The sequence below is a fragment of the Netta rufina genome (assembly GCF_964035555.1).
Source record: "Netta rufina genome assembly, chromosome: 1".
Lineage (NCBI taxonomy): Eukaryota > Metazoa > Chordata > Aves > Anseriformes > Anatidae > Netta > Netta rufina.
In genome coordinates, this window is record NC_140123.1 from 125,393,797 (window position 1) to 125,418,078 (window position 24,282).

At 39.8% G+C, this 24,282-nt stretch overlaps 2 protein-coding genes across 3 annotated transcripts; both read right to left on the bottom strand.

Moving 5' to 3' along the window:
* Positions 1–1,717: 1,717 nt before the first annotated feature.
* Positions 1,718–18,806, bottom strand: CASP2 (caspase 2). Of its 2 annotated transcripts, none has more exons than XM_084286944.1 (10): positions 18,468–18,806; positions 14,028–14,195; positions 12,302–12,377; positions 9,937–10,031; positions 8,207–8,383; positions 7,162–7,290; positions 6,633–6,717; positions 2,786–2,935; positions 2,583–2,692; positions 1,718–1,971 (listed from the first exon to the last, which is right to left on the bottom strand). In XM_084286944.1, the coding sequence occupies exons 1-10, from the start codon at positions 18,615–18,617 to the stop codon at positions 1,837–1,839; spliced, it is 1,275 nt and encodes a 424-aa protein (XP_084143070.1). In that variant the 5' UTR covers positions 18,618–18,806; the 3' UTR covers positions 1,718–1,836. The 2 variants fall into 2 exon arrangements, with proteins under 2 accessions (XP_084143070.1, XP_084143069.1); XM_084286943.1 differs by having other exon boundaries at positions 6,633–6,723.
* A 3,188-nt stretch (positions 18,807–21,994) lies between these two features.
* Positions 21,995–24,043, bottom strand: TMEM139 (transmembrane protein 139; the record flags this gene model as incomplete). The annotated part of the gene is made up of 2 exons (XM_084288540.1): positions 21,995–22,400; positions 23,796–24,043. The coding sequence occupies 2 exons, from the start codon at positions 24,041–24,043 to the stop codon at positions 21,995–21,997; spliced, it is 654 nt and encodes a 217-aa protein (XP_084144666.1).
* Positions 24,044–24,282: the final 239 nt, after the last annotated feature.

Here is a 24,282-nt window from a genome sequence, read left to right on the forward strand (position 1 = left end):
ATGCAATCCTACAGAAATCTAAGCTTCCAGAGTGGACTGCTTTGTCAATTTACGTATCTGTAAAATATTGCACCATTTCAAAGAGGGAGCACTGAGGAAGGAAGTGTTTCTACACCGGGGAGGTACAGCTGCAGGGCCCTATAGTGGTATCTTCAGACTAAGGCAACAATTGGCAGGTATGATTCTTCTTCTGTTTATCACGTGTTGTGTGTAAGGTAAGTGCAAGATTCATATTAGTGCTACACCTTTGTTAGCTGGAGAAAACACAGCCTTTGTTTTCCTGTGCAGAACAATAAAAAAGCACATGCCTAATTTTCCCGCCTCCCTTCATATCTATTTGTGCTTTCTATTCATAATTCTATCCTCAAAGAAAGATAAAAAAAAAAAAACACACAACAAAAACAAAACAAGAAAAACAAACAAACAAACAAAAAAACAACACACACATAAAGAATACTCCAGGAACTATGCTAACTTACTGCTGCAGAATGGAGAAGACAGGGACTCAAGTGTACAGATTGTAGCCCATACATAACGCAGTATATCAGATTTTAAGCTACTGCAGAAAATGTTAATGCCCACCTCCCACCATTACATCACATGGGAGTAACTGCACCTGGATATAGGCAAGAGGCAAATTACAGTATGAAGAGAATGAATAGGAAACTTCCAGACAAAGTTTTGGATTATAGCACATTTCTGACTGACCAGTTGAAATGACACTTTGCAAACAATATTAGCTAAACAAACAGCTTTAAAATGATCATAGCTGAAAACTCATTTATCAGGGTATTAATGTGAAACTCTACCCTTTTAAATGAAAGGGAAACAGACTGCAGTGACCAATAATATAAGCAACATGCTTAGACTGTAAAGAGCTGCCTTGAATATTTTCATTAAAAGAGATCCCTTTCCATAAAGCTGTAGGATTTCAGGGATTCAGTTATACAGTGCAATTTATAGACTCCTGAGAAGTTGGTGAAGTGTCTGAATGCTATGCCTGTTGTGGCATATAGGTACTATAGCAAACAAAATCATCAAAAGTAATACTCTATACAGTTGTTTCCACTTGGACTACGATGAGCTAATCTAGAATTTCTGGATTCAAAATTATTTCTGGGGCATTTTAATGAGACTCATCTGTATGAGAAATACTGGATTTCCATTTGTTTTTCTAATAACCCAGGATGTCTTGCATAACTCTTCTAGAGTTCTCTTGATAACCTGACTACAGAAAAAATGCACAAAAATAGACTTACAGTGATCAAGATGGTAGTAGTGGTAAATGTCAAGTACTGAAAACAGTAACACTCCATTTTAGAGAGAAGGACTCTCCTTCGCTACAGAGTTCTTCTCTAATGTACACAGAACCTGACTGTCATGCATGAAGAACCAGGCAGAAAGTACTTAAAAAATAAAAATAAAAGCATAAGTAGCATTTTATGAAACCTTTTCCTTTTAAAAATACTTATCTTTTCCAAAATTGGTATGAATAGTCTGTTTCCCTTTTTGCATTCACATTTCTAACAAATGTCCTTATGTCTCATTCCAAAGGATGTTTCCACATTTTCCTAGTTGCAATGCTGATCTGTTTTCAGCAATGTCCATACATATGGAATAAATCAGAATATTAGAATTTTAAAACCTGAACTGAATCAGATTACAAAGAGTTGCTAAATTATCTTAGAAAAGGACATCAATAATTGGTCTGGCCAAACATAAAGATGCGTTCCTTGCTTGGGCATCTGATGCCACAGCCCGTAAGAATAGAAACATAGACATCCATATTGAGAGTTCAGTTTTGGCAGTATCTCTCTTCAAGTGGAGCTGGCAGGGTTATTTGCCTGGCAGATAACCAGGAAATAGGTAAAGGTCCCGACAGAGTGTACTACAATATTCTGACATTTCCTTGCAGCGGTGGAATTCTGTGCCTGGGGCATAACCTTCTCGTTGCTTGATTTGTCTATTCACCTAAAAATAAGATTAAAACAAAAAAAAAAAAAGTGACTGTAAGGATTAAGAAAATGGAAGTAAGGAAAGTATCATCGCTTTCCTTACTCGCAAATTATTCTGCTTATCTTATTAATTAGTTGCTGGTATACCAGTTTTCTAAACTACAGGAAGGATAAAGAACTGGAGTGCAGTTTCACAGTAGCTCAAGTTACTGTGGTCACACTGCAGTCTTCACTCTGTCCTCCCATTTTCTTAAATCTTTCCCTTATGTAAGTACAAATGTTGGCTGCTACATACCGAGACAGTTCAGGCAATGAAATCCACCTGAAAAAAATACTATTTCTATCTAAGAAAAGTGGTGCTTGGCAAGTCAGATTAATTCTCCTCCTAAATTCATCATGTGGCCACACAAGTGTAATGGGAAGAGTCAAACACTGCATTTTTACTTTGATTAAACTGATGTGGAATTGAATATAAATACATATTTAAATGGGAAAGGAAGTAATAATTTTGCTATGAATGGAGCAACAACACTTACTTAAAGATTATATTAGTCCTAGCAAGCTGAAGCAACAGAAGGTTCTTCAGAAACCAGGTAAGTGTGGGAGTGGAAAGGCATTACATCTCACCTTCACCAACATGTCAGCCACATGAGTGTCGCAGGAGTCCTCTGCAAACACAGAGGTGAGTGCCTCAATATACCAGGATCCACGTCTGGTGTTTCGCATGGCTGCAGTGCCTGAGAACAAAGAGCATATACAATGAAGTTCCTGTGGAAGACAGACACATATAAACTCCTTAATCTCTAAGAATTAGTGCCTCTCCCCAGTACCTTTCAGACATGCATATCCACAGATCATATCTGAGCATGTAGGCAGACGCAGCTTGACATTTTCTTCCTTGTTTGCATCACTTTCCTCACAGCCTGGGGAATCTGACCGTTCTTTACCATCTCTTTGATCCACTCCCCGGTCTGTCTCATCTAGGGGGGGAAGAAGGAGGGGAAGGGTGTGAGGGACAACAAATAAGAAGGAAAAAGATAAATTATAAGAAAAGAAGAAATTATCTGAAGAAATTGCTGGATGTAGTTTTCCTTACTTTTGGGCCCCTGTCAGCAACGCCACAACGAATGTCAAGCTGAAAGCTTCTGTGTGAAAAGTTAGCTTTTTCAGCTGTTTTAAAAACTCATCTGAAAGTTCTCCTGCACAAACTAGCACAGACACCAACAAGTGCTGAACGTGTTCAGTATAATGCAACTGATAGTCTACACAGCAATTGATTTTTTTTCTTCTTTCCCATGCGGATTAATATAGATAATTGGCAAAGTAAAGAAATTTCTGAGAGTTCTTCATGATCGGTGGAAGGATTTGATACCTAGCCCTAAAAGCTTCTATTTTCAACTTTTGCCTAACTTAGAAATTCAAAAAATGACTAGTCTAGTTTGCAGTGCTTAGTACCTACTTATTGCAGTATGCAAACAAGAGCTGTAACGTTAGTTGCTATGGTTTAACTCCAAGAAAACATTGACCAAATATCTCACCTTCAAAATCCTAACTATAATACCATTTGCTTCAATCAAAACCATAATATGTGTAATAGGAAAGTGCAAAAATATTTTGACTCCAAACACTACAGACAGACATCTACAGTACATAGACTTTAAAACCTGGAAAACATTTAATACCCTTTCTAGGATTCACTAATATGTATTGTGACAATTCTAGATAGTCTCAATTGTTTGTTTACATGATACAGATTTTTCATTGTAATCTAGACTAACAATAGTGGCAATAACATTAAGAGTCCAGCTATGTTGCAAGAAAAATAAAACTACATTTTTACAGGCTTTCTATGTAATTTTGCCCTTTTGTTCTTGTATTATAAGACAAAAATCTACTGCTCTACTTACTTCCTAACAGTGTGAATTAGATTCTAGATCTAGGAAGCATAAGCATCCATTTCAGAGGCATTCCTGTTATGATAGTGCTAGGTCTCTGTTGCTATGTTGTACCTAAGAAAAGTGTTTGGATTTCTAACCCTTTTACAGGCAGTGGCACTAGTTGCATCTTGTAAACACACACAGGAGATGGTCAGTTCATAATGCAGCAAGATGGTTCTTCTTTTCCTCCAAAATGAAAACAACAGCAGGAGAAGTGTAATTGTCTACATAGGCAATTACAAAAAAAAGGCTACATATAGTCTATGATTATGGTTCCCTAGCTCAAAATTTAGTGAGTACTCCATTATGTTTCTTCCTCCTCTCTTTCAGATAGCAATGCATTTTTTTTTTCCATTTTTAACCACACTTTTTTTCCCCATGCCTTTTATCACTCTTCTCCAATCCATTTTTGTTCTATGTGATCTTAAAACTTCAGTGTACTGTTTACAGCATGTTACTTCAGATAAGAAGGTAATTTTATAGTCAAGCTGTATTATTCACGCTATCATCATTCCATATTCCAGTGTATCAAATCAAAATTTTTTTCATTAAAAATCTAGAATTAGAGGTCTTCTTTATGCATGTCTTCAAACATCATTCCAATCAACTTACTAATGTAACTAAAAAGTATAAAGCATTAACTATGTCAATATATTACTTTGCATATTCAAGCTCTAATTTATATCACCAATAACTGCTATCCAAACAGATCCAATCTGTTTAAATTTCTCTCAAGCTCCTAGATTTCACTTTTCCCAATTGATTGCAATAATTGCCAACTGCACATTTGTCAATATTTATCACAGTTCTTCACTTTGATGAACCAACTATATTAAACAGAGATACTAAACAGCTTTAAAGCCTCAGTTGATGTAATGGTGAAATCTGACTAGTTATCTTTTCTCACTGATTTTTGTCACCATTGTTTTTTGATCCATGACAGTAACTGGACCACAATTTTTTAGTAGACTCCCTCCAAAGGTCCTTTGGAAATGAAGTAGACCGTATCAACTCTTCTTTATCTGCATTTTTTCATATGTCATTAATAGAAGAAAGATGAGGCTTATTACATATAGTTAGGGGAAAAATATCCTCTGCATTTCTCATTTTACTTCAACTGGTTTCAGCTAACTTGCAAAGCATAGAGGTATTGATTACTAATCTACTACTTGTCCACACTACTTGGACAGCCTTTTAAATACATTTTTTTCCTTTTTTTTTTTTTTAAGCAGCATTGCCTAGTCTAACTTTTAAATGCGAGCATCAAAAGGCATACATTTTGTTGACAGCTCAATTGCTTCATAACTAGTATTCCTCTCTGACTATTAATCAAGCTTTACACACGGGGTTAAAAAATGTATTTAAATAAAATAAAGTTGTTTTTCCCCTTTCATTTGCTCAAGTCTCAGTCCTTTGCCTATTGCAATATCCCAGTTCTGCAGCATTCTGCATAGCAAGCTTCTCACTCTTTCCTAATTTTTTTTTTGGGAAGAGGAAGGCCAAACAATATGTCTTAACATGAACAGATCCATTATAGTAACATTACAGTCAAATAAACCTAATTACCTAATAGGTCAGCACTCAATTCTGGCTTATTACACTTATTTCTATACTGTTAAGAATCTGCATGTTCACATTTGTTCAAGAATATTTAAACATTCAATAACATGAGGAACAGAAATGCATTGAATACATACTGTGAAGATGCACATTAAATATTCCCAAATGCTTAAAGAATCAAATATTTTTGATACTCAAATATACTCAAATATTTTTGATACTTTACCTAGGCTTTATAGTTTTTCCCATATTAGGATGAAATATGGTAATAAGTGAAGGAAACATGCTCTTGCCTAGAGGACAAACTATAAAGCTCAGCTTAAAATGGAAAAAAAAACCCAACAGAGAAAATTAAAAACAAACAAACCAAAAAAACAAGAAGGGGAAAACGCATACTTGTTAGAAAAGAGAACTTTTCTATCATAAGAGAAAAAAACAAAGCTTTTAAGACAGAACTTCTCTTTGGAGCACTTGTGGTTTCACAGCTATCCTTTTAAGTCCACTTTAGGGAAAAATTTGGCCATTATCAGATCTGAAAAGCAGTTTATTATAGACATATGTTTAGTTACAACAGGAAGAAAAATGAATAGCAAAATTAAGAAAAAAGCAATAGGAACATAAAGAGTGATAAAAGAACAAATTAAGAGAACAATTTTATAATCACAACAGTATGTGAAAAAAAGATTGAAAGAAGGACATTTGTAAAAGAAAACAAAACAAAACAAAAAAAAAGTAACAGCTAACTTTGATAGCTCATGAGACAACAAAACAAGAGACAACATATCCAGGATCAAGTGAAAGACAAGTATTCAGACAAGACTCCAGTGCTAGTGTACCACGCCATGCTGTGCTGTAATTTGATGCACGGTAAGCCCCACTCCCCCTATTGCAGATGTAGCAAGAGAAAGTTTCAATATATGAGTGGGCTGTGATAGAGTGTTACATCTGAGGTGCTCTGGGGTCTGCAAGTCAATGCACACACCTCATGCAGAGCAAAAGACACTTACAGAGCAACAGATGCAGTGGCAGCAGCAGGGCAGAGGGAGGTGAATATGGATCCCACTTACACCTGAGAGAAGCAAAGAGGAGAGTTGACAGCAAGTTGAATGTGAGGGTGTGTGTGTGTAAAATGAGCCTTAATGGCATGCCAAATCATGGCTTCCAGTATTTGGGCACTCACCTCCCCGGCAGGCTTGAATAAAGAACATTTTGGGCTTATTCTGGAGATATGGGCAGTTTGCATTATCGAAGAGCCGGAAAGCTTCCTGCAACTGAGAGAAGCAAAAAAGCTAAGTATTCTTTATTGCAGCCTTCTGTGAGCCAAACTCAGTGTCACCTTGTTTCCCTGTATTTTAGTTATTACCTCACTGCTCTCGATATTTTATCCTTTATCTACTAACTCTGTGACAAATATCCACTGCACCCCAAGCTCCTATTAGTATGAGATCATGCGCTCTACCTAGTACATGTAACAGGAAGAGAGAATAGGGTAATAACTTTCTTATCTGGCATATATCTATGTCATTCCTTATCTTACAGACTTCTCATAGCTCTCTCTGCCATTTTCTTCCCACAAGCTCTTATTTTTGCTTTTTTAAAAATGTAAATCCTCAGCTTCCCTACCAATTCACTTTCCTTTTTTTTTTTTTCTCCTTCCATTTTTACTTTCCAAGATGTAACCTACAACACAACAGGACAAAGTAATATACCTGTAGCAGTTTGCCATCAGTTCCATAAACTCCACCCTCTACACCGTGGGAAAGTAAAGCTACTACACAGGAATCCACGTCTCGATGATCTGGCAGCTTAGAGAATCTCTCCAATGCACTCTGCATTTCCTGGAAGAGAGAAAAAATGCTTAATCCTTCCCAGAATTACACAGGGAAAACGGGCTAATGTGAAGGGAAAAATAAAAATGGCCCTCCAGTTACAGAATAAACTACATACATCAGATTTACAGGACAAAAGACATCTGTTTCATAACAAATAGCAAAATGTTCTTTTTCGTTTGTGCATTGTTCTGTCCTAAGTATAACATTGTTTAGTAGGAATAACTTAGGACTTCTGCTTTTCCATACTGTCCAACAGGGGGACAAAGCAAATACCAGAGTTGGTATATGTGGATTTAACACAGGAGAAAGCAACTGATACTTTACACAGGTTTTATACTGACACTGGAGTCTGGCTGGGATATTGGACCATCTTGACAGATACATATTCTGGTACTTTAGACATTCAAATATGATCAAAACACATCAACTATTTAAGGCAGAAAATTTCAGGAAATATGATAATGTGGCAGGTGTGGAAGACTCAGAATGTTGTAAACGCTGCCTTCTTGAATAAAACACTCTTTAACAGGTTCTGTACCACTTAAATATTTGCAAACCATAACTGTTAGGACAGCAGAACACTGGAAAGGGCTACCTAGAGTAAACTGGAGCCTGTTCATTCTCAGTATTAACACACATGGCAGGTGTGGTCTAGATATTCTTGCACCTCACACTACAAAGGCAGTACCTCTTGTGGTCCTTTGTGATCCTATTTGATATATGGTAACTCCTTCGCCTTCCAAGTTTCTTATTTTTGGTATGCTAGCAGATATCATCCCACTTAGCTTCCTTTTCTATTCAAAAGTGACTAATCATGTCTTCCTGATCAAGCTTAGCTAGACCAAAGCAGACTTCTTAAGATGCTCATGTAACAGCTACAAACTCAGCCATACTGTTTGTGAAGTACTAGGATCCCCCTTACCTCTGCACTTTGATCATGAAAGACAGTCACTTGATACCCAAGATTCTTGAAAAGCAGCTCCAGGGAAGTACAGTCCACATCTCCACCTGAGCGATACTCCAAGTCCTTCTCACAATTGAAATTGACATTACTGAGAATAAGTGCTAAGCCTCGGGGCTCCGATATCAGTTTATATGCCTGAGAAGAAGATTTAAAATTGGTGAATTTAGACTATACAAGGAAATAATATAGTCTCAGAGTAGAACACTAAGCCCTATGTCCTAGCTTGATTACTAAGAATATGCAGGATTTCTACTTTGAGAAGGCATGGTAGAGGTCAAAAAAGTGTGGTTTAACATAAAAATGTTTATATTGCAAAGGGTTTCAAAGGCAACTGTTTCTGCAAGACTCCACAACTGATGATCTTACAAAACTATTAATAAAATGTTGTAATACCTTCCCTTATTTCTTATTTTAAAAGGAACACAGCTTACACATTTCATACTGTGAATTAACTCTTGCTAACGTTTTTCTCCTTCTTTCACACACACACCAGTAGGACCACACATATTTTCATCATACCCATTGAAGGCCTAGCACAACGTTAGGAAAGACTGAGCTAACATTTCTTAAATTTGGTTGGGACCAAGTAGAGATACAAAATACCATGTGAACGTAACGGTAGCAGAAAGGGACAATGAATCGCTGGTTCTCAAAGTTATGAAGATGTCAAAAAATGTTAGTAGGGAAAAGAGCTAATTTAGGAAGGGTGTCTTCAAAACAAGCTTGCCTCTCCCACTCTAACAACGAACCAATAGTAAATAGCACTAGCAAATCCCTGTAATCCAGAAGTAAATTTAATACTGAAGGACCTAAATTGGAAGTAAATTTTAATACTGAAGGACCATATCAAATAGGGTGTAAACAGACACAGATATAAAAAGAGGTGAATTAGGCTCACACTGATGTTGCCGAATTGTAACTTTCTGTTGGGGAAACCTAAATAAAGCAAAACAAAACCTGCTTTGCCTTGTTACAACATAGAGCCTTTAACAGAAATGTTAAGCATTAGCATGTAGTGTAACCCTAGTAAAGCGTCTGCCCTATTATATGAAATGCTTAGTTTTCCTTAAGCCTATACCATCACCACAACCTATGCTTTACGAACAGAACAAACAAGAAAATAACTACGACTATCTACATAACTTCTGCAGCTAGAGAAAAGGATTAGAAATTCAGGTTGTTCTACCCAGGGCTGCACAGAACTCTGATCTAATTTTTGTGCCTAAGGAGACATTTCCCAATACAGTTAGCAATTAAAACAGCAAAGATTGTGACAGTGTACTGAAAAACAGTTCTAATATTGTGCAGACATTTGCAGAGTGTGTCAGCACACAGAACACAAGAGAAGGTAGATGGGGATGCAAACAAATAAATATGAGGTAGTAATATAGACAGCTTACAAGCACAGAGCAACAGAACAGAAGGCATTCCATGAAGTTCTTCATAAACAAAACCCACAGACAGAGATTTGTACAGAATAACAGAACTTCTCAGAATTTCTTATCACTTGTAAATGAGAACTACATCAAATCAAATGTGATTGGTAAGAGCTCTCAGTTACAGCAAGAGCGTAACACTAATCTGCATCCCAATGAAGTACGTTTCAACTCAGTTGTAAGTAGTACATGTTCAGTTGATATATTCAAATACCTCACATTTTAAAGAGATTTCCTCTGTCAACTACTTACCAAGCGCTGGTGATCATGATAGAATTCTGGAGTGCAGTGCTTCACAGGAGGAATCGGTGGACCATCTCCATTATCCAAAGAATGCTCCACTGGTTCTATGCAAAACAAAAATGCCAATAACAACAACAAAAATACTAAATAAAAAGGTAGTAATTTGCATATTCATAAGTACATATTTATGAATGTCTACAGGAACATTCCTGTATTATTCTATCCATATGTCTAAAGATTTTGTTTCATCAGGGACTGTACTCACACAATGAAACACACCAGGAAAAAAAAAAACAAACATACTGGTACAGTATACCTATTTATTGTATTTTTAATTGGCAACAAATTTTAATTTTCCGTCTCATTTGTGGGTTAATGTAATGTCTATCAAGTTTAGTTCTAAAGAGTGTGAAAACAGAGTTTATATCTAAAATTAGACCAGTGTGCTTTGCTGTCATTTTGTACAGTATCTCATCCATTTCCCAGTAAGGTTGATGAGCTAGAAGATGATTACTAGAAATATCAAATTAGAAAAGTTTTTTTCTTTCCATAAAAGATGCCCATTCTCACTGGATACAATTCTATTTCACATTTTATGCTGAACAGGTACAACAGTGATCAAACTAGACATTTCTAATTTCCATGAAGTGCAACACTCTTGTTTTTTCTTTTAGTTTATCTGCCTTTGCCTCTGGTCAGCAGCAGATAAAAGGAATGAGAGTTAACTAGTTGCCATTTATAGACATTCTTTCCCCTGTCCTGAAGAAACTGAGCTAATACATTCATGGTCTCTTGAAATCCTTTTTTCAGAATTTTGAGCCATGGTTCTCCCAGCTGGAGGACCATATACTTGTATTGGGTTTATGTGGAAAGATTTTGGTAGCGGGGGGCTTTGGTAGTGGTTTTAGTAGTGGGGGGCTGCACGGGTGGCTTCTGTGAGGAGAGTCCAGAAGTTGTCCCATGTTAGATAAAAGCCAGCTCTAGCTGGCTCCAAAAGGGACCTGCTGCTGGCCACAGCTGAGCCAATTAAGCCACGCTGTTTGCACCTCTGTGAAAGTATATTTAAGAAATGGAAAAGATGCCCAGGATGCTGCTGCCCTTGGAGAGCCCTCGCAGGAGCAGGCCCCAGGCTGGAGCTGCAGCCTGTGGAGAGGAGCCCACGCAGGAGCAGGGGGTTTGGGGGGAGCTGCCGTGGGGGATCCGTGCTGGAGCACTTTGCTCCTGGGGGATGGACCCCATAGTATGGAGCCGTGTGGGAGCAGTGCTTGAGCTGCTGTTTGAGGGAAGCCTGCGCAGGGATCAGTTCAGGAAGGATGGAATCCCATGGGGGGACACATGGGCAGCACCCATTCCCTTGTGCTGCTCAGGCAGAGGACATAGAAGAGGGTGGAAGGGGAGAAGGTGGTTTTTGTTGGCTTTTAGTTTCTCACTGCTCTAGCTTGTTGGTAATAGGCAATAAACGGTATTACTTTCCCTATGCTGGTTCTGTTTTGCCCATGACAGTAATTGTTGAGTGATCTATATCCCTGCCCTTATCTCAACCCCTGAGCCCTTTTCATTGTCTTTTCTGCCCCTTTCCATCTGAGGAGAGGGCGTGAAAGAACAGCCATGGTGGAGTTCAGCTGCCCATCTGGGTAAAATCACCACCACAATGCTCTATAAAAAAAACTATACCCTTTGTAGATTAAAAAAAAAAAAAAAAAAAAGCTTTGAAACCTGTTCTTTAATACCAGAGAAAGCTCCTAATAACCAGCACACTGTTAAAGCTGTGGTTAGGATGCATGAGTACTCTTCAGGTGTTACCAGATATAATATAAAAACTAACAAGGAGATTCATTCCAACAACTAGTTTCCTGACGTAAGTCACAAATTCTTGATAAAGAAAAGTTGATTTCCTGAATTCAATGGGAAGCTACAGTAGTCTGTGTTGGGCCCACCTTACATACCACCTTAAAATAATTTGTTAAGAAAAAAGTCTAAGTTATGGAATACTGTCAATAATCAGTATCTTTCCACAGCTCTAGCTCACTTATACTCTATTGTAAATTTAAATGAAAAAGAAAACCCTTGAAGATCTAAAATTTTACAACTGACACATTCTATTTAAGCAATTAAATTTCCTGTAAGAATAAATGAAGCTGACTAGAATTAATTAGGTTCTCTTTCCACTATGCTATTTAAATATAATTTTCCAGCCTGTTTCTGCCTCTTGCATCTGATCATAATGTAGTCAATTCATTTACAAGTTTGTATTCCGAGGATGAGCAAAGTGGTGGCAAGCTTATTTCTAAAATTGAAATAAGAGAGTATTAATAAATTAGAGTCAACCAACCAGATAGCCAATCAGGTATTCATGATGTAACGTGTGACTCACCAATCCAGCGTGGCTTCTTTGAATTACATGATTCACTTGAAGGGAGTGGTAGATCTGATCCATAAAAGTGTTCAAGCTACAAGACATCCAATAAATCCATGAAAAGACTAGCAAAAGACATCTATTTTTTTCTCTACGGTACAATGCTGTAGGTGTCATTGAAAAAAGATATAGGTATTTACATACACATATATGACTTGCTGTAATATATTCAATATATATTACATACAATTTAACATAAAACACTATACTACGGTTTACATCCAAATAAAACAGATTATGAGAAGATAACAGCAGCACCTTCTGTTATTGCAAAATTCCTTCCTGTCTTTGCTCATCTTTACTTTTACCCAAATGCCATTCTGGGACACCTTACTCTTATTTTTGCCAAAACTGGGTGTGTTCCATGACTCCTCTTTTTGGTTGCTTTCAAAATTTCATCGTTTGCCTAGTCTAATAAATTATAAATTTTGATAAGGCAACATCTCTGCTCAGAAGTATCTAGTCTTTCTTCCTCAGTATAAAGCATGCTTACTGAGAGTTCCCATCCTTCTCAATGCACTGAGAATACTGAATCTTTATTGAATTCTTCCTTCAGTCTGGTGTTAACAACAGCAGATGGTGAAAAGGTGAAAATAAAGATAACAAAATTAGGAAAGGGAAGTCCTTCCCTTCAGCAGAGAAGACTGTCTTTTAGTAGCTTTCTACTTGGAAAATCTTTGAACACTAAATTAAAGTATTCTAGAGAAAAAAAATAATGCAGCTTTTGTGTTCTTGATGACACATCAGTAAGAACATGTTAAACGTAGGAATATGCAGGAACCTCATGGAATTTAATAAGAAGTGCACAATCCTGCACCTGGGGAGGAACAATCCCATATGCCGGGAGCTGACTAGTTGGAAAGCAGCTTTGAATAAAAAGCCTTGGGTTCCCTCATAGAAACCAAGCTGAACATGAGCCAGCAATGGGCCTTTGTGGCAAAGAAGGCTAATAGTATCCTGGGCTGCATTAGGAGTCTTGCCAGCAGGTTGGATAGGAGGTGACCCTTCCCTTCTACTTAGCTCTGGTGAGGCCACGCCTGTAGTATTGTTTCCAGTTCTGGGCTTGCCAGTGCAAGACAGACATGCACATAGTGGAGGGAGTCTAACAAAGGGCCACAAAGATGATTAAGGGACTGGAGCATCTCTCATCAGAGGAAAGGCTTAGGACTGCTTAGCCTGAAAAACAGAAGACTCAGGGAGTCCTTATCAATGTGCAAAAATATCTGAAAGGAAACAGCCTCTTTTCAGTGGTGTCCACACAGGAGAAGAGGCAATGGGCACAAACTGGAACACAGGAGATTCCGTCTGAACATCCCGACACAGCTGGGTGACTGAGCACTGGCACAGGTTACCCAGAGGTGTTGTGAGGTCTCACTCCTTAAAGATATTCAAAACCTGTCTGGACATGGTCCCAGTCAACTTGTTGTAAGGGGGAGGATTGGACCAGATGACTTCCAGAGGTTGCTGCCAACCTCAACCATTCTCTGCTTCTGCGTGAAACTTATCTTCATCTCAAATTCTTTTCACTACCTTTTTATTCTAAGGCTACTGCAAATTTCAGTTTGTAACCAAACCGCATCCTTTCCACTATAAGCATTTTTCCTAAACATTTGAAAAAAATGCCTGTGTGCCCAACCCAACCCCAAATGCAGCCCATCCATTTTATTTTTTAAAACTGACATACCTGTGCAATCCCATTGCTTAGGTTGGATTCTGTCTTCAAGATTATTTCCTCCAGATGCTGCTGTTTGGTTTCTCGTAGAGCTTCACAGAAGGCTGAGAAGGCATAAGGGCCTCTCTTGGGCAACAAATTGAGGAATTCCACGTTTTGGCTGAAGCTCCCAGACTTGGCCTAGATCCAGAGAAGAAACAAATCCAACACTCAAAGTAACATGCCAACACAATTCATTTTCATTTCAGTTAAGCTTCAGAACAACTCAGTCTTTTTCCTTCATGTAAATATCCTGTCACCATGCTTTGCTGTGCTATATCCTTTTTTACAGCTTTTCCTAGCTGATTTCACTCCCACCCCTCTGTTCCCACTATCTCAAGGGGGAGAGCATACGACAATGAAGCAAGCCAACAATTCATACATTTCCACACACAGTAATACACCCTGTTCTCTCTAACCTCTTACTTCCAGTTACTGTCTGAATAGGAGCTGCTTATCCTCTTTCAATACACCAAGTCCAGAACCCGTTTTCACTACCGTTCAATGTGTTTATGGTCTCAGGCACTAATACACAAATCTCTTGGAGAGTGTGAATGAAAATATTTATTTCACACAGTCAATTCCAGAAAGACACTATATATGTATAATGTGTTACATTTATACAAATGAAGCAATATATGGTAGTATACAAGAAAAAGTAACAATCAAAAATTAAATTTACATTTCTGTAAAACATTCACAGGAAGTTCTAATTTTTAGCATGTTAGCAGAACATCTGCTAACAAACTGTCTAATTTATAAGAGCCTTTCCTGTGTAGAAAACTGAAACATCACATACTAAAATACTGGCTACTGAAAGTACGTTTTATGGGTTCCATGGAATTGACCTTCCATTTTTAAAGTTATCACTGTGATCCAAGATCTCTTCATTTTTTTAAATGATACGAAGTGACTGGTGAGTTACACAGAACCAAACACTAACACTGCATGAGCAATCATAGGAAAATCAGACAAATCACTTTAAGGCACATGTGTAAATCCTATGCTGCACTAGACTTTCTCACCATTATGTTTTCTTTCATAAAATATATTCAGCTTGTTCTTCAAAGCAGTTTGGCTTTTGTCCTGCAGCACTGGAATGATAATGCAAAATCTTTCTGATCTAATGCTACTACTAAAATTTCAAGCTATCTTCATTCATGATTGGCTAATAGCTCTTATTTTTGTATCAACATTGTCCCTGGACTTCAGTGTTATGTCCCTTTCATTACTTAACGAACTTCTTACTAAAATCAAGTCTATATTTGCTGGATTGTCACACTCAAAGATTTGTGGTCAATGGCTCAATGACCAAGTGGAGGTCAGTAATGAGTGGTGATCCTCAGGGTCAGTATTGGCACCGGCACTGTTTTAACATCTTTGATGGTGACAGTGGGATCGAGTGCACCGTCAGCAGGTTTGCTGATGACACCAAACTGTGTGATGCAGTTGATACACTGGAGGGAAGGGACAGGCTTCTAGAGGGTACCTGGACATGGTTGAGAGCTCGGCCTGTGCAAACCTCATGAAGTTCAACAAGGCCAAGCGCAAAGTCCGGCAACGGAGCTGGGGCAATCCAAAGCACAAATACAGGCTGGGTGGAGAATGGATCAAGAGCAGCCCTGAGGAGAAGAGCCTGAGGTTGTTGGGTCCTAAGAAGCTCAACGTGAGCTGGCAATGTGTGCATGCAGCCCAAAAAGCTAACCATATCCTGGGCTGCATCAAAAGAAGCATGGCCAACAGGCTGAGAGAGGTGATTCTCCCCCCTCTACTCCACTCAGGGGATCCCATCTGGAGTGCTGCGTTCAGCTCTGGGGCCCCCAGCACAAGAAGGACATGGAGGTATTATAACAAGACCAAAGGAGAGCCATGAAGATCATAAAAGGGCTGGAGCACATCTCCTATGAAAACAGGCTGAGGGAGCTGGGGTTGTTGAACCTGACAAAGAGAAGTCTCTGCAGAGACCTTATAGCAGCCTTTCAGTACGTAAAGGGGGCCTACAAGAAAGCAGGAGAGGGTCTCTTTTCCAGGGAGTGTAGTGATAGGACAACTAGTAATGGCTTTCAACTGAAAAAGGGTAGATTTAGATTAGGTATTAGGAAGAAATACTTTACTGTGAAGGTGGTGAGGCAATGGAACAGGTTGCCCAGAGAAGCTGTGGATGCCCCATCTGTGGAGATGTTCAAGGCCTGGTTGAACGGGGCTTTGAGTAACCTGCTCTAGTGGAAGGTGTCCCTATCCGTGGCAGAGGGGCTGGAATTACATGATCTTAAAGGTCCCTTCCAATCCAAACCATTCTGTAATTCTAAATTCCATGCTTCTTTCACCTCCCTTAGCTCTTTGGTTTATTTCACTTCCCTTAGATAACAAAAGTTTGTTTATTTAAGATATTTCCAGAACCAATTTGTTTGTTCTTCCATTTTATTTTAAATCAAAGAAAGATATCACCAGCATATTCTTTTTTTTAAAGACAAGATAATTTAAAACAATTATTTATCTAGATCTTCATTCTATGACATTTTTTTTTTGAGTGGGGTAAGGTGTGCATAGAAATTAGATACTGACAAATCCAGGAAAACCTATGCTCTATTGTCAATGGCATTCCTCTCCTGCTATTTCCACAAAGGTGCGTGACAGTTAGTGTTATGATGCATTTTCAAGAACAGTCTGCCTAACAGTTCTCCTAAGACCTTAGCACACATTTAAGCCAGAGAGTGTCACACAATTGCAAATTCAAGTACTCCAGAAAAAAAAAAAAAAAAAAAAAAAGACAAAGTGCTTTTTGGCTCAGAAGATCTTTTCTTTAAATGCCTGTTACTTTTTATTCATCTATTGCATTCTAACGAATAGTACTATTCTGCAAACATTCCTGTCTTTTCTATCCTGTAAATGCAATGCATACTTTGCAGCATTACTGTTTCAGTTGTGAATGTTGTCCTCTTGCCCCTGTCAAATTTCTGTTTTTGCTGTAATTTCCAGCTTCATATCCTGCAACAGTAGTTTAAGTCACTCTGTTCTCTTGATCAGGCTGCTATTTCTATTCATGTACATCTAAGCTCTCACTTTCGTGTAGAAAGTGTACTATTTACCTGACTTTTCCATCCTAAAAAACTTTCTCCTATCTGATTATCCATTAGTAAGTATCTCTGCATCTTCTTTTCCTTATTATATCCAGAAGGGAAGATTCCCGTAATCTTCCTCTCTGTCTTAGTTTAAAACAACTTGACTAGAGCAGGATTTTCTAAGAGACTCATTGTCATTATACTGACTTTGAAAGGACTTTTTTTTTTTTCCTCCAGTGACTAACTGCAGGTCAGCAATTGAGCATCTCTAGTAACCACCCATACTTTATAAGTTCCTGAGTCACCCTTTGACTTTCAACACCTTCCTACTGTCTTTGTCCTCTTTCACTAGGAATAGGAGCTACTTCAGGTAAGACTGCTTGCAACTGCCACGACTTGGCACAAGTATCCTTGATGTGTCTCAAAGAATTTCAGATTATCTTTTGGTGTACACCAAGTCAAAATTCATCAAAAAGTTTTTTCCTTATTCCTTGCAAAAACATTGTCAGTCTCAGGTTTGTACCATCTGCAGTAGCACCCAGCAAACAGCTCATCATTCTTGTTTTTCAGAATCTGTTCTTAAGACAGGACCATCAACCTTACTTGACAAAGAGCCTCTCGGTTGCTTACATGACCCTTAGGATGTACTTGACTTGCACCTGCAGTCATTACCATCAGTGTCCTTTCTCTTTGAAGACCTGCATCTCCTTTCTGCAGTCTTCAGTGCATTACTGTACGCCTAGGGCCTATCCCAACCCATTTCTAATGACTTCTTTTCCTAAGTACCCACTGCTCAGCATAAGTAACAAAAGCTTATGAATGATATTTGTCATCTTTAGAGCCTTGGATCATGCAAAATTCTTCATGAAATTTACAAAAAGACATGAAGTACTTGAAGAATGTGAAAGGCGTGCAAGTGCCAGAACATACTTGTTTATAATACGCTTATTTATTTCCTCCTACGGGGTTATTTTGGAAATTGGTAGTATTTCCGCCTTTACAAAAAAAAAAAAAAAAAGAAAAAAAAAAAAAGAAGAGAGAAGCGCAAAATAACAATAAAGGGCTAGAAGATACCAACAGACTCATGAAGAACAGTCTACTGCAACTACATGCCAGCATGCAAACTAGCAGTTTATTAAATTTCAGTCAAAATCAACATCACCCAAAGTAACTTACAGTTCTTGTGCATGTTGCAAACAAGCCCTACCTGTTTGGTGCATGCTCTCCACGCGTAATCACACAACAAAACACAGGCAGCAGAGCACAGGCAGTAGTTTTGCTGTGCTGCCACTGCCCGGAGGGGCACGGGGCTGGGGCAGAAACACAGCTGACAGCGCAGCGAGCCGCCTACCTGGATCATTTCCATCATCTCGGCGGTGATGATGTCCTTCTCTATCATGTGCTCTATCAGCTCCTTCAGGACCAGCTGCTTTGCCAGCATCACCCGGTTCTTCTTCAGCGCTTCCTGGTGACAGCGCTGCATGCCGCACGCCCCCAGCATCCTACCTGGATGCCCCACGAGGGGCCTCCCCGGGCAGGAGCACGCTCCACAAGCGGCGGAAGAGGCCTCCAGCACCCGCCCCGACGGGCCCTGCCGGGGAGCTGCGCGCTCCCCCTCCCACCGCCGGCTTCCGAGGCCGCGCAGCGCGCGCGCGCTCCCGCCTTTCCCGCGCTCCCGCCTTTCCCGCGCTCCTGCCTTCCCGCGCTCCCGTCACCGAGCGCGCCGCGGGCCCAGAGATTCAAACGGCACCGAGTCACGGCGCCTGCGCATTGCGCGCGCCCGCCCGCCGGCCCCTGCGCCTCGCCGTGCGCGTGCGCCGGCTGGCGCGCCCTCACGGGCCGGCGCGTGCGTGCTGCCCGCGGCGCGGGAAGGGCTGTGGGGAAATTGGCCCCCGGGGAACGGGGTCCCAGGGCGCCTGGTGGGGGCAGAGAAACCCGAGTCGGAGCAAGATCGGGTTAACGGAAGGGGTTTCGTCAGCAGATCGGGATTAACGGGTGTGCTTTCTTTGCAAGCATACCAGTTCTGTGATCCTTTTTTTTTTTTTTTTTTTTTTTTTTCTTCCCTTCTATTTTAGCGCTTTTGTTATTAATGTGTTGCAGCAGAAATAAAGGCGAAGGGCTTAATTAGCGTTGAGTAAGAAAAAAAGGAAGAAAAGTAGCACGCAGGCCGTACAGACGATACTTGAAAGAGATAAAGAAAACAAAACCATAGTGTTCATAACTGGTGGCTTTCTTTTTGTCTTTCTTTTGGCTGTTTATCTGTGCCAGTCAACTGAATTTCTTCCTGGCACTGAGAGAAGTCCTGGCTGCCTACCTTAGGCGTAACTCTATTCCCATGTTATATACCTGTATTGTTGTTTATTGTGGTTTGTTCTTTTGCAGATGCAGGAAGCAGAGGACACCTTCTGAAACATGCAGAAAATGATTGATTTTTTAAAAAAATCACCAGCAAACTTGTCTCATATTGCTTTTATGACAGGTTCATCATTAATGGTAATAAAGAGATCCAGATGTAGACTTAGAAATCAACTCATCACTTTTTTTCTAAGCTAAGTTTATCAAAACTGCATAATGTAAACAGGTATAAATCATGGCTTTGTGAAATACATGTTTTGAGAAGAAAAGTGAACAATGCCACTCGGTGGTTTTTATGTAGTCTTGTTTATTAATAAACAACATACAAAATATTTTCATCTATAAAGAATCAAACAATAAGAAATAATTTACTTGCTTTTAGCCTATGATATGAGTTAAAAATGATGTACACATATGAAACAATGCTGTGATGATTGCTGCCTGCAGTCATAAGGAGATCTGGATGACCATGTTTGTTTTTTCTTGTCTTTCTCTTTTAATTTGGACATTCACCGGACTTGAGTGTCTCTTTGCTTACTGCAGACTACTTTAACAGGGTTAATAGGGCATAACAGTTTAACTTGCCCATTTTAAAAGACTGAACAGCATCACTAATTGATGAAAGCTAGAACCTGGCTCCAAACCAGAACTGTCAAGATGAAGACCACCTGTGCTTTGTGACCGTTACTCTCAGGTGCTCTCTGCTACAGTCACAGCCTTGACAGACAGACTGCCCCTCTCCAGGTACCAAAGAGAAATGCCTATGCATGGGGTTATGGTGAACTTGGAGTATTGACCTTTCTACACAAACATTTGTTGTGATGACAAAATATCTCAAGTGATCTCTTTGGGCCTGTACTATAACAAAGTAATAAGCCCTCCTGTACAGCTGTCAAAACTGGTGGTCCACAGAATCACAGAATGGATGAGGTTGGAAGGGACCTCTTAAGATCATCTAGTCCAACCCCTTGGCACATTGCACAGGATGGCATCCAGGTGGGTTTTGAATGTCTCCAGCAGAGAAGAAGGCTCCACAACTTCTCTGGAAAACCTGTTCCAGTGCTCTGTCACCCTCACAATAAAGAATTGCCATCTTATATTGAGCCAGAACCTCCTATGCTTCAGTTTGTGCCCATTGCCTCTTGTCCTGTCACTGGGCACAACTGAAAAGATGCTGGCTCCATCCTCACCCTCCCCTCAGATGCTTATATACATTGCTGAGGTCTCCCCTCAGTCTTCTCTTTTCCAGGCTAAACAGGCCCACTTCTCTCAGAGTGTCCTCGTACAACAGGTGCTCCAGTCCTCTAAGCATCTTCGTAGTCCTCCTCTGGACTCACTCCAGTAGTTCTATGTCCCTCTTGTTCTGGGGAGTGCAAAACTAGACTCAGTACTCCAGGTGTGGCCTCACCAGCACTGAGTAGAGGGGTTAGGATCACCTCCCTTGACCTGCTGGCAACACTCTTCCGAATACAGCCCAGGATCCCATTGACCTTTTCGGCCACCAGGGGACATTGCTGGCTCATGGTCAGCCTGCTGTCCACCAGGACTTCCAGGTCCCTCTCTGCAGAGCTGCACTCCAGCAGGTCACCTGCCAGCCTGTACTGGTGCTTGGGGTGATTCCTTCCTAGGTGCAGGACCCTGTGCTTGCCCTTGCTGAACTCAATGAGGTTCTTCTCAGCCCAACCCTCCAGGCAGAGGGTATGTATATGTGTTCCATTGTTGACCTCTCTCACTGGAATAAAAAATGGTGGTGTCTTCCTTATGTTCATCACCTGCAGGCTGTGTAGGATGAGAACATTATAAATAACACGTCATTTCATAATGCCACAACTGCTGTGAGGTTTTCAACCTCGAGCTGGTTGGCAGCAAAGTGATAGGTATTAGGTAGTGCCAGCTTCCAAATGCATACAGCCACCCTCCTCTCAAGGTTAGCACAACTGAGGATGTGGTGCGAGTGCAGCAGAGGCGTAGCAACAAGCAGCACAGATCAGAAATTTGTGTTGCTGCCAAAACTTTTATAATCAGGGAACTGCAGTCTCAGTCTCTCAATAGGAAAGTTAGGGTGGTTGATTATCACAAAACTCTCAGTGATACTGTTTGCACAGGCAAACAGTAATGCACAGGCAAACAGTAACGCACAGGCAGAAACTACTCAGAGCTGTTTCTGTTCCTCCCCTTTCCAAGGCAGCTTGTCTTTCCTTATGATTCGCTCTTCTCCCCCATAAAGATATATCTCCAGTTTTGGTTGTTGCTGTATGTCACGCAATTTTCTCTTCAGTGACTTTGCTTATTTTGTGCCAAGATGAAGCATCATGGTATTGCACTGTATATATGTAAATTGTGCAAAGTTTGTAGTGGATGTAGATACTATGTCTGTAGTTCAGCTCTGGTTCAAGGAATGATAAGACAAACTTCACCTGTTTGAGGCATGAAAAAAATCAGCTCTTTCACCTTCCCTCCAGGAGAACCATGAGGTTCAGCCTGGTGGGGGTTTGGTCCTGCCTTCATAGAAGGTGGAATTAATCATACTGTGGAGGGCTGGAAGACATCTTCAAAGACCTCATCGTTGATGGCAATCTCATAAGCAGGTGGTGGAGTGAGCGGCTCCAATGGCTCAACTCTGTCTGCAGTACCTTTCACTTCATGGATGTCTGAAGTAAATCGCAATCTTGGGGGCAGCACCAGCTGCAAGTGCATCCTGGAGCCTGTGTCTGTCTCAGAGGTGCTCCTTGTGTCTGGTGCCACTGAGACCCTGAGGGTTTCCATCACAGTCTCTTCCTGGGCAGGTGATTCAATAGCTACATTGTAAGGGGGGGGTTCACTCAGTGGTGAGGGCACTGAGCCTGGATTGGATGCAATTGTCCATATTGCTGGAACTGACATAGTCATCACCTCCTCGTATGTAGGTGCTTCATAGGCAGCATTCACCCTATGCACAAAAGCAGAATGTCAGTTACACTGGTTATTTTACTGATTTTTTATTTTATTTTTCATGTAGAGGCTTGTAGTTTGAATAATGTAGAATAAGAGCCATGCTAGAATCAGTAGATGGAGCTGAGGCAGGATATTTCATGTGGTATTACTGCATGTCATATTCTGTTATTGCATCAGTTCACTTATCCAGCCAGCTTAATACCTTGCTTCCTAGTCTAGAGAGTGTCTTATCTGACCATTTTCCCACACTCACCAGAATAAGTTAAAAAAAAAACAAAACAAAAGCAAAAACAAAAACACACTGTTCAATTCAATGTGTTAGGCTTAGCTTGATATCTACTCGTTTAAAATGTGCCAGCAGTGACAATTTACTACAAGGAGTTACTGATTACTAGTTATTTCTCTGAATAAAATAAGACTTTGCTTTTTATCTCTGTTTTAACACATTAGCTCAACGTTCATCAGTATTTAAGAATGTAAGTGGAGAAAAATAAATCATTTCATTTAAACAAGGATTTGCTATTCTGTCTTAAGAAGAATGTCTGCAGAGAAAATTGTTACTTTAGAAATGTTTTCCCTTTTAGGACATATGTTCAAATAAATAGATACTAGTTTACTTTTAGAATGCCCCAAAACTATCAGTGACAACTACAGAATTTATTTCTCTCTAATCTTTCTAAAAATAAACACAATAACATTTTTGCATTCTTACAACACCGTACATTTCAGAACATCAAGCAAATTATGCAGCTGGATAATGATTGTCTGGATTATAGTGACAAGGAAGCAAACATAAACAAACTCTTCAACTATAGTACACAGATTGTGGGTGAATTAGGTGATAAAGTGCAACCTGCAAACATGCATGAATCCAAAAAGCAATGTGAGTATTCAGAGACTCTCAAAATCAGATCCTGTTAATGTGAAATTGTGTTTTTAAGACTGGAAACACACCCAGTTACAGGTTCTTTTTTAAAAGTTTGCCAAAGAACAGTTGCTTCGGAGGTCAGGTTTATAGAACTAAACCAAGCTAACATTCAGTATTACCTCAGCATTTTTTCTTTTTCCTTGTCTGACTCATTGGCGGCAGGACTTGATTACTCAAGGGGAGATAAAACTAGGCCTGATCTGTTTAACCTTGGTAACCTTGGAAATAGTTAGTGAATCAGTTCCCAGGAGGAAGAAAATATGTATTGGACAGGATAAAGGAGATTCATAGCACAGACATTTGTAAGCTATACCAGAGTAATGAAGGAAAACAACCTAAAAAACCTTTTGTCTTCTGAAATGGTTTCTGTGTTTGATTCCCTAGTGGAAGGGCAGCAAAACAAAATGATTTTAAGGAGAGAGAGAGAGTGAGTCACAGAGGAATAACTGAGTTGGTGCTTACCCTGCTTGGCTTTGTCTGTTTGGAGGTATCTCATTTGTGTCATGTCGGTGTCGATTCTTCAAGTAACACTCAACAAACACGCTCAGCAAATAACCAATCAGGCATACTCCACCTACCCCTAGGAAGAAGTAGCCTATTGGGTTAATGTTAGATGAAATGGCTAGCATGGTGACCCCAATGAGAAGAGCAGCAGTGAAAAGAAGCAACAAGGCTTGGCGGATGTTCTTCCAGTGTGACTCTAACCACATGGTAGTATGGATGGTGGTAGCAGACATTTGAGAACGGATAACCAGTTAAGGGGACACACATCTGTGGAAGATAAAAATATATTTTTTTTTTCAGGTTGAAATGTGGCTATACAAACACATTACCAGTATCATGACCAAAATAACATACATGCACGTTTATTCCATCATGAGAACAGGCAGCTATAGACTGTATGTTCTCATGATGGAATATTACCCATCATGGAATCCAGTAGTAAGCC